Below are 9,792 nucleotides of genomic sequence, written 5' to 3' on the forward strand. Positions count from 1 at the left end.
GGGTCCTATGCCAAGCTGAAGGGCCAGGTTCGAATGCGTCTGTCACATGTGGCTTAGGAGTATATTTCCCACATTGTACAGCAGGTTGCGACTGCTTGAAACGCTACGTCAAACAAACAACGGCTTCACTGCCTTGTTCAGGAACTCCGTTGCCCCTTGCACCCCTTCAACCCCAGCTGGTTGTTCTGCCTGTTTCCATCCAAATCAGCAATGCCCAACCAACATAGAGCGGTAGAAGGTGTGTGTGTCCTGCCTAACTGACTTAATTTGCCCTCAACCATTTTTTTTAGGTTTTTTTTTTTGAAATTAGGATTTAATATTTTTATAGTTAATTTGATTTAATATGATTTGATATTTTTATGATAATGTAATATGACAATTTTTAGTTTCAAATTTTAAACAATTTTTGTATAAAATTAAATCAAACCCTACATGTTTTTTTAGTTTTAAATCCTATAGGAGATTTAAAACTATCCGAGTTTTAAATCCAATCCAATCCGAGATTTTAGTCTCAAAATATCAATCAAAAAATGGTTTGCATATTTGTTTTATGATTGTTTTATTTTTTTCATATTTGGATTCAATTCATAAAATCCATAATAAACTTGTTAAAACATAGATATCGATGGGTGGATTGAGTCGTACTATAAAAAATGAAGTTATCTAACCCATTATCCATGTGTGTTCATGTTGTCTAAGCAAACATTGAATGTTGTTCTGTCTGTTTTATTTTTCTGTTTCCCATCAAACAAACCCTAAAGTCCTCTGGTTCTCTTAAGGGAAGTTTGGTGATGTCTCTTGAGCCTTTTATATATATATATATATATAACTAGGGGTGACAATGAGTCGTATCTGGTTCTAATGCAGGTAGGTCCAAACTTGTATCTTGACTTTGATCTGATCCCAAGTCTAGTCAAGTCTACCATAAGAACAAACAAACCCTAGGGATTACATAAACTAGACCTAGTGAAAATATTTTTTTAAAACTTTTCTACATTGAAAAATCAAGAATCCTAATTGGAACTCGGGTTGTTGGACTCGAGTCTCATAAACCATATCTGGCTTCATATTGTAATGGAACCCTTCGAGTACAACCCAGATTTCAATCATGACCAAACCCTAACCCTATAGGGTTTAGGGTCCAGGTCAAACCCCACCAACCGACACCCCCATGTGAGCACAAAGATTCCTTTTTTATTATTCATTGTTTCCAATATTTCTTTTTCTTAGCAGTACAGAAAAATATGTGAACTACATTTTATTATATGATTCAGTAAGTCACAAGGATTGGTTCATCAACGAGTGCTGGTAATATTAATATCACATTATCTATGTGACCGTCCGTACATTAGGCAATTTACAGCTATACGCTGCTAGGGGGTGTCCCAACCCTTATCAAACTCTATATCTGATATTTATGAGAAACCATCAATCATTTACTTACAAAAACCACTTTTTTTTATCTGATATTTATGAGAAACCATCAATCATTTGGTTATTACATTCATCTGCCTACTTTATTATGTGAATCCATTTCAAACACCCGCTATGAGTCAGCTGATAGGGATATTTACAAAAAAACATGATCCATAGGTTAGTTTACACTAAACTTAATATATAAATCACATCTCGAGGGCCAAATATGCAAAAAAAAAAAAAAACTGAAAAAAATATATTAAAATATTACATTTTTTAGTAAGAGGTTTCTTACCCATCAAGGTAGCAAACATTATCCAAAAAGACTTTATAATATATAAATAAATATATATGTATACATAAAGAAGGCATGTAGTTGACTGTAAAGTGAAGTAGCTTTCTGAAAATATAGATGAGCTTAGGGTGTTCTCTGTAATTTTTGCTTCAAAAGAAAAAAGAAAGAAAAAGATAACGAGAGAAAAAGCGAGAAGCATCTAGAAGAAGCCAAAAGGATCTATAAAAAGAAAGCCTTGGCCCCAGCTTCCTTCATCCTTCTTTCTTGCACTCAAAGAGTCCCCTTGTCGATCGTGCGGTCATGGCTGAGCGCAAGGTGTACGGAGCCACCCTATCGACGGCCACGATGAGGCCTATCGTCTGCCTCTACGAGAAGGATCTCGACTTCGAGTTCGTAACGGTCGACATGAAGGCAGGCGCTCACAAGCAAGAGCCCTTCATCTCCCTCAACGTATCGTATCGCTTCCTCTCTCTCTCTCTCTATGCCCGTATCGGGACTCGGTCTTATTTCGCATCTTCTTTGAACGTTCAGCTCCGGATCGGTCGATAGGCTTTCGACTCGCCGTTGCATTTTTTCGAGTCTCGTCTGCGAACATAGACGAAACGGATCGCGATTCGGTCTCCTTGATCAGTCTCCCTTCTCGCTCCCCTTCTTCCCGCTGCCACCAAAACTCAGGAATTTCCTAAAAAAATCCTAGAATTTTGAATTTCTTATTTTTAGTTGGGAGGAAAATTGAGGAAATTTCAGGATTTTGATCGCAAAAAATCGAGGAACTTTTTGTTTAACGAAATGTTTACAGCTGTTTTGGAATACCCAAAAACCTGAAATTTGTGGATTTCCGTTCAGATAGAAACATACCCAATTTTTTTTATTTTTGAGGGGGGGTTGTGTGATGTTTCTTTATTTCCTAAACATTGTTTTTGTATGAGAAATTGAAAGGTTTATGTTTGGTTTTGTCAGCCGTTCGGACAAGTTCCAGCATATCAAGAAGGCGATATCGCGCTTTTCGGTAAATATTCTATTCTCTTAACGCAAATCATGATTTCTGTGGGGTTTGGATCTGTTTTGAACTTTTTTTTTTGTACGCGACCAAGTTCGTGAACTCATGTGTTCCTATTTGTAGAAGAACCCCAAAAGCATGGGAGTGCACGAACTTGTTCAAGTTTTTTTAGTGAATGATAATAAATCTAGTTAGCCACTTGCATTAGCAGAAGCCCATGAACTTGTTCATGTTTTTTTTTTTTTGAGAATTATCTTACGTGTTCAGTCAACGAGTTCACGAACTTGGTCGCGCTCGACATGATTCCCAAACATGTCTAAGAACTCATTGCCCAACAAACAAGTTGGCCAGTATCTCAATTTTCTCCGCTTTGATTGGACAGTTTTGTTCAAAATCTTTGAAGTTACTGATAGAAGATATACTCGATGGATTCTTATTTGGATTTCTTAAATTGTATTTGGATATTGAATCCCTCGTTATGTATTAAGAATTTGGGCTTGTTTATAAGTTTTTTTTTTTTTAAATATTTTCACGGCTAAACCACCTTGAAGATCAGTCCAAACGGGGTGAGGCGGGGCGGGGTCCGTTTTCCCCGGGTCCATTTTCATCTCTAGTTTTTTTTTGGATTATAATCGAAAAAATAAGATTTATGATGGACTTTAGAGCACTCTTGGAAGTGAAAATTTGATAAAAACTGTCTATGGAAGAAAAAGGGTACAGTTTTTCTAATGGTTTCTAATGAACCAAATTTTTCTCACATGAAAAAAAAAATAAGGGCTCGTTTGCAGGTAGAAAAAAATTCAAAGAAAAAGAAAATTTTCCTTATGAGAAGTTTTTATACGAGGACTTTTCTTTATAAAGAAATTTCTTTTTTGTATGACACTAGAAAATCGTATTGCAAAAATATTAACAAGGGTCTTTATGGAAAAAATTTCTCCATCTCCAGAATGGAGAAATTCTCCTTTCAAAATCAGGGCAAAATGAAAAAAAAATCTTTAGAAAATCTTCTATTTTTTCGAAAAAATAAAAAAGTTGCCACTTTTCCTATACAACTTGCATGCTTTTTTTTATCGGGAAGGGTGTTGCTTTCATAGTGACAAAAGTTTTTCTTGCATTTTCAATCTTCTAAACGTGCTCTTACTAGGCTTTTCAAATGAAAAACATGTGAAAATTTGCCAAGTCTCTCTCTCTCAATTATTCTGTAAAACATTGATTGTATGCAATAATTTAAGTATCTTTTTTATTTCTTTATTTCAATATAATATTAATTTAATCATAAATTAGCATTCAGTAATTCGTAGTTTGTTCGTTCTTTTGTGCATTTCATTTATAGTATTGGTATACAGTAGTTCGTAGATCGTAGCATGAAAGGCTATCATAACCCGTTTGACATTGGTGGGATACTGTAGAGTCAAGGGCCATATCCAAGAGCATAGCCTACAAGTATGCAGATAAGGGCACCGAGCTCATCGGCAAGACCCCGGCTGACTCGGCCTTGGTTGGTGTGTGGATGGAAGTGGAAGCCCACCAGTTTGACCCACCGGCTTCCAAGCTGATGTTCGAGTGCATCTTCAAACCCATGTTCTTTGGAGCCCCGACCGATGAGGCCGTGGTTACAGAGTATGAGGCTAAGCTGGCCAAGGTCTTGGACGTCTACGAGGCTCGTCTGGCCAAGACCAAGTACCTCGCCGGGCCCGAGTTCAGCCTGGCCGACCTTCACCACCTGCCGGTCATTCACGTCCTCCTCAAGGTCCCCAAGGCGGTCGCACTCTTTTCCTCTCGCAAGCACGTTGATGCTTGGGTCAAAGACATCACGGCCCGTCCATCTTGGCGCAAGGTGGTTGAGACCTACAACTTCTGAGCTCAGTTTGGACTCAAATAATGGTCAGATGCTGTCTCACCAGTAGGTGTGAGGCCTTAGCCACTGAATTGGAAAAAGAAAAAGCTGTTTGGGTGGGTGGGTGGCTTTTTATTTGGTCAGATGTAGTTGCTTAGTAGGTGCATACTAGCTTTGTGTGCACCAGCCTTATGATATTATAATGTGTTTGGTCTAGAATCTTGTGGCATGGTTTCTTATTTTATTCGCTTGTTTATTCATTTATAGGGATGTCAACAGGTCAAGTACCAGACCCATCAGGGTTTGTATACTCGAACCCGCCCATATAACAAACAGCTAGGTTCAGGTTCGGGTTTTACTGGGTCAAGGAAATGGAACCTCAAACTTGGACCCACATAATTTTAAAAATTTACTTTTGATGAATACATGTTCATTTGGTTCAATCCTGAACGAACCATTTGTTTAACCCATGTTCTTTGGAGCCCAGCCAGACTAGGCCGTGGGTGCGCGAAGCTGGTCAAGGTCTTGGACACCTACGAGGCTCGCCTGGCCTGCATATTGATCAAGAATCTTATTCGGGTTGACTCTATAATTATTCAAGTCAACACTTGTCATGCTTATACCCAAGAATTTGGGTTCGAAGTGGGTCAGTTACCCGACACAAATTCGAACCATTGACAGCCCTATTCATTTAATTAGTATGAGTTGGGATCTGGGGATTGTTTAGCTGCTCGCTTATGTGACATACAAGCCAATCACATCTCCAGAACTGATGAACTGAACAGCCAAACCAACATCCCATGCATGCTAACAAAGTGGAAGTCACTTTGCCAAGTTTCAGTTGTGCATTACATCTCCAAACATGGCTTATATCTGTAATCGTAGCCACTTACGTGTATAGTCATATTTGAAAGCAGCAGTGTGGTGGTTGTGAAGGTGTTGAGTTGAATACCCCGGGATCAAACCCGGCTGGTGCATGAGTGTATTCGTAGTTTTCAGAGGTGGGTCGCGTAAGTCTGGGTGGTCATCGGGCCCCATCGAAAGGAGGAGTATTGTCAAGTGAGAATCGCAATCACAGCATGCACTCATCATGTTTGTAAAAACTTGAGAAAGTGTTATTATTATAATTTGTGTTGAGTAAATCTAATTTTCACACGGCATTGCAAGCATGCCCAAAGCTTCTTGAATAAATTGCAAAAATGCTTTAATTAGCAGGGAAGTTGTGATGCAGGAGTGGGAGTGAGCCACCACCATGTAGAGAGGATCCTTTTGGATCTATTTTTTATTATTTTGGACTTTTTGTATTTACTTAGTTTAAGATCTTATTTAATATGGGATTTATCTCAGATCCATAATGGTTCTTGAGTCATGTTTGAGTCATAGTTTCATATTAGATCTATCTTAAAACTATAGTAGAATTAGGGTTGCTAGTGTTTTCCTCTCTTTATTATATATATTCATTGTTGAGACAGCAAGAGAAAAAGATGTTGAATTACAGAGTATTTTTGTGTTATTTTCTTTAATTTTATGTTAATTTTTTGTTTTTCGTAGTTTCATAGTTGCAATAGGGTGTCAATTCGTGATGGGATAAGGCGCCATCTTCATGTCCACTGCATCAAGTTGGTAGAACCAGCTTGAGTGGTCAAGACCAACATTGTTTCAACTAAGAATTGTGCTCTCTCTTGTGATATGATTCAAGAAGTTGGGATAGTTGCCTACTTAGATCCATTTATACTGGGCTTCTGAACAATTTTTGTCATGTTTTTTCTCAAATCTGGTCATAAGATGTGTTTTGTTTTACATGCTTGATTTTATAAGAATGGACTCTTGGATCATTCAATTCTGACAAGTAGTTAAGTTTTTACAAGATTTGAAAAATGATAGTATACTATTTTCATAAATATTTATGATGAAAATTCAGAAAATTTTAATAAAAATATTATTAAAGTAGTAAATCGACTATGTCGAACACACCTGAAATGTTAGATTTGTGAAAAGCACCCCGAAAACCTCTGTTTGCTCATGATAGACACCTACTCCCACTCATCAATCAGGTTGCTTATAATATCGTTCAAATAAGACCAGCCAATGGTTGGACCTCAGCCAAGAAGAGCTTTTTGTTTTTATTTTTATTTTTATTTTAATTATAGCCAAGCTTGGAGATAACCCCATTGGGATTCGAACCAGAGCACCCTCGGTTATCATAGTGTGACTTAGGGGTGGGCATCGGGCCGGCCCGCCAATGGACCGGGCTGTTGACCGGGTCAATGGGTCAGGTTTTGGCCCAGTTCTTAACAGGCTCGGTTTTGAAGAGAATCCCCGTGGCCCGGCCCATTAGCCCAACGGCCAGACCTGGTCCGACCCATTAGCCCAACAGACAGGCCTGGCCATTTGTAGGTTATTTTTTTAATAAAATTAAAACAATAATTCTTAAATACCAAAAAAACAAATAAATGAAAAAACATAAAATTAATAACTAGTAACAGTTACCCATTCTTAAAATTAACAAAAAAATGAATTAAATGTAATAGTTAATTTATAAAAAATTTATATTATTAAACATTTTAATAAATAACTTAGGCTGGCTGGCTCGTAGGCCGGGCTGGGTTTCAGCCTGGTACCTAACATGCCCGGGCTTAAAATTATAAACCAAACCCAGCCCATAACAGCCCCCGCCCATAACAGGCTGGGTCTGCTTGACCCATCGATCGGGCTGGTTTGCTCACCCCTAGTGTGACTTGAGCATCCAGCTATCTCATTCAACCCTCAAAACTAGGGGTGGCAAAATCTGACCCAACCCGTCAACCCGCTTCTTAGCCGGGTTAGGGTTTGGCTTAAACGGGTTAGTGTCATAAACGGGTTGACCCGTTTAACCCATTTATTAAATGGGCTGTGTTCGTGTTAGGGGTATGCCATTCCGCCAACCCGTTTGACCTGTTTAATAAACGGGTTAGGCGGGTGGGTCAACCTGTTTACACAAACCCGTCAACCCGCAACCCATATATATATATATATATATAAACTTATTTAACCCTAACTCCTAACTTTGCACTTTAGTCACCCACCTAACTCCTTCCTACCCAGCCGCAGCTGAGAGCCCTTCCCTCTCCATTGGTGGTGTGCGCCTGTGCGGTTATCGTGTCTACGTTATCGGGTCGACCCGTTTAATAAGCGTGTCATCATGTTGTGTAATCGTGTCGTGTCGACCCAACCTGTTTATTAAACGGGTTAACCGTGTTGTGTCGGGTTACCTGTTTAATAAATGGGTCATGTTCATGTTTGCCACATCCGACCCATTTAATAAATGGGTCGTGTTCGTGTTGAGGTATTCTGACCCGCCGACCCAAAGGATTCCCACCCCTACTCAAAACTAGTAATGAATATGTGAGACATGAAACAGCAGATATAATAAAAAAAAGATACTTGTAAAATGTTGTCTAATTTTAAAACGTGATGCTTTCATCTCGATATTAAAATAATAAAATGTTTTTTAATGTTTTTATGCTATTTCCTTTTATCCTCTTTATATAAGTTGTATTTATATATGCCAATAATTTTCCAAGATTTTTTTCAAGAAAAACCCAAATCTTCAATATATTGTGAAGCCCATAAAACCGCATTTTCCTTACATGGTTCCTCAACCATCAAACTACACCACCCAAATCCAAAGTCAACCAAATATCAACTTAGCTCTTCCTAGGTCCTGTTTGAATTGCAGGCCGAGGTAAGTAGAAAGAAGGAAAATTTTCATTTAGGGCAAACTTTTTTTTATAATTCTAAATATGGTCTCTACTTTCCTGAAATTCTAGAAGGGTCAACACCTATCATCTTGGAAAACGTGATCCTATATTGTCCCTTAAATTTTGAAAAGCACTCGTTCATTCTCCATAAAAAATTTGGAAAATTAAAAAATGCGCCGTATCTGGTTTTCCTATATTCTCCCTTAAATTTTGAAAAGCATTCGTTCATTCTCCATTAGATAAAGTGAAAATTGCGCATCCGGGGAATCGAACCCCGGTCAGTACCGTGGGAGGATACTATGATACCACTACACCAGATGCGCTACTTGTTCTGACGATCTTGTTAATTAATATATAATACAAATAGATGCGGTTTCCACATTCCTGCTTAATCGGCGGGGGTGTCAATGGGTCGGGTTTGATTTGGACCCGTCCTGTACCAAACTCTATAAGATCAGGATTTGGTGATAAATAAGAAGGCCCAATTATAATTCATGTCCGACAGAAAGGGTCCAATTAATACATGGCGCCATGTATGGTTTGTGAAATTTTATACCATACCCAGGCCTGACCTGAGTTTCAATTAAGATCAGCAATTCTTAAATGTAAAAATGATAGAAACTACTGTTTTACCAAGTATGGTTCATGTAATCCATATAGAATCCGGGTATGGTTTCTCTTATGGTGGGTCTGATTAGACCCGAGTCCAAACTCGGTACCATCATCTCCAATCAGGTTTGGGTCTCGTTTTACCTGTGTCTGACTAAATCAAAGTAGACCCGTTGACACCCCTATTAATGGGTTTTGGCCTATTATTCAAGAATGCAAACTAATTTCAGCTTTCTAGTTTAATGGGTGCATCCAAGGCTCGAAGCACTACCCAAAAGTCAGCGCACTTTTTTCTTTCTTTGTTTGCATTTACCTCAACATCGGGTCTCGGGTCGGTACCCAATAGACTTTTCCAATGTTGTCCCCTTTTTTTGGGTGTTTTTCTCACATCTAACACCATGCATGTGATCTGCATGTTTTACTTTGACATGATCCTCTCTCTGATACCAATATGATACGATTATCTCCTGAGCTCTGCAGGATTCTATATTGAACTATGCTAAACAATTATAAAAATTGAAGAAAAAACTAGAAAAATGCAAGAAAAATCACTAGAAACAAGAAAATAACTAAATTCAATATTTCTAACAAACTTTACTTTTAATTGTTCATATACTAAAGTTTCCTCATCTATAAATAGATGAGATTTTTTCTAATTCTAATCCAAATAAATTTCTTAATTTGATAACCTATTAAAGATAAAACTTATTATAATATAATAAAATCTAGATATTAAATAGTCTAATATTTATTACAAATAAATCAAATACTAAAAATGATTCAAATGATAAAAAAGTCTAAAATATAAATTAGATCTAAATGAATCCTTATGAACCCTTGTCTTCTGCTCCACTGCTGCATCAGATTACAAAGGTTTGTTCTTATCCTCGATAGT

General features: G+C 37.8%; 1 protein-coding gene and 1 non-coding gene across 2 annotated transcripts; one reads left to right on the forward strand and one right to left on the reverse strand.

Annotated features, from left to right (window-relative positions):
* Window positions 1–1,964: 1,964 nt before the first annotated feature.
* On the forward strand, window positions 1,965–4,792 carry LOC149820585 (glutathione S-transferase-like). The gene is made up of 3 exons (XM_089983295.1): window positions 1,965–2,161; window positions 2,672–2,720; window positions 4,121–4,792. The coding sequence occupies exons 1-3, from the start codon at window positions 2,012–2,014 to the stop codon at window positions 4,570–4,572; spliced, it is 651 nt and encodes a 216-aa protein (XP_089839421.1). The 5' UTR covers window positions 1,965–2,011; the 3' UTR covers window positions 4,573–4,792.
* A 3,748-nt stretch (window positions 4,793–8,540) lies between these two features.
* Window positions 8,541–8,611, reverse strand: TRNAG-CCC (transfer RNA glycine (anticodon CCC)). Its single transcript has one exon. It is a non-coding gene; the product is annotated as a tRNA-Gly (tRNA).
* Window positions 8,612–9,792: the final 1,181 nt, after the last annotated feature.

This window comes from Nuphar pumila, chromosome 12, assembly GCF_984573655.1.
Source record: "Nuphar pumila chromosome 12, dmNupPumi1.hap1.1, whole genome shotgun sequence".
Lineage (NCBI taxonomy): Eukaryota > Viridiplantae > Streptophyta > Magnoliopsida > Nymphaeales > Nymphaeaceae > Nuphar > Nuphar pumila.

Coding starts and splice junctions, on each gene's coding strand:
- LOC149820585 (XM_089983295.1), top strand. CDS start 2,012: ATGGCTGAGCGCAAGGTGTACGGAGCCACCCTATCGACGGCCACGATG. Junction 2,162..2,671: donor AGCCCTTCATCTCCCTCAAC/GTATCGTATCGC, acceptor TGGTTTTGTCAG/CCGTTCGGACAAGTTCCAGC. Junction 2,721..4,120: donor AGGCGATATCGCGCTTTTCG/GTAAATATTCTA, acceptor GGGATACTGTAG/AGTCAAGGGCCATATCCAAG.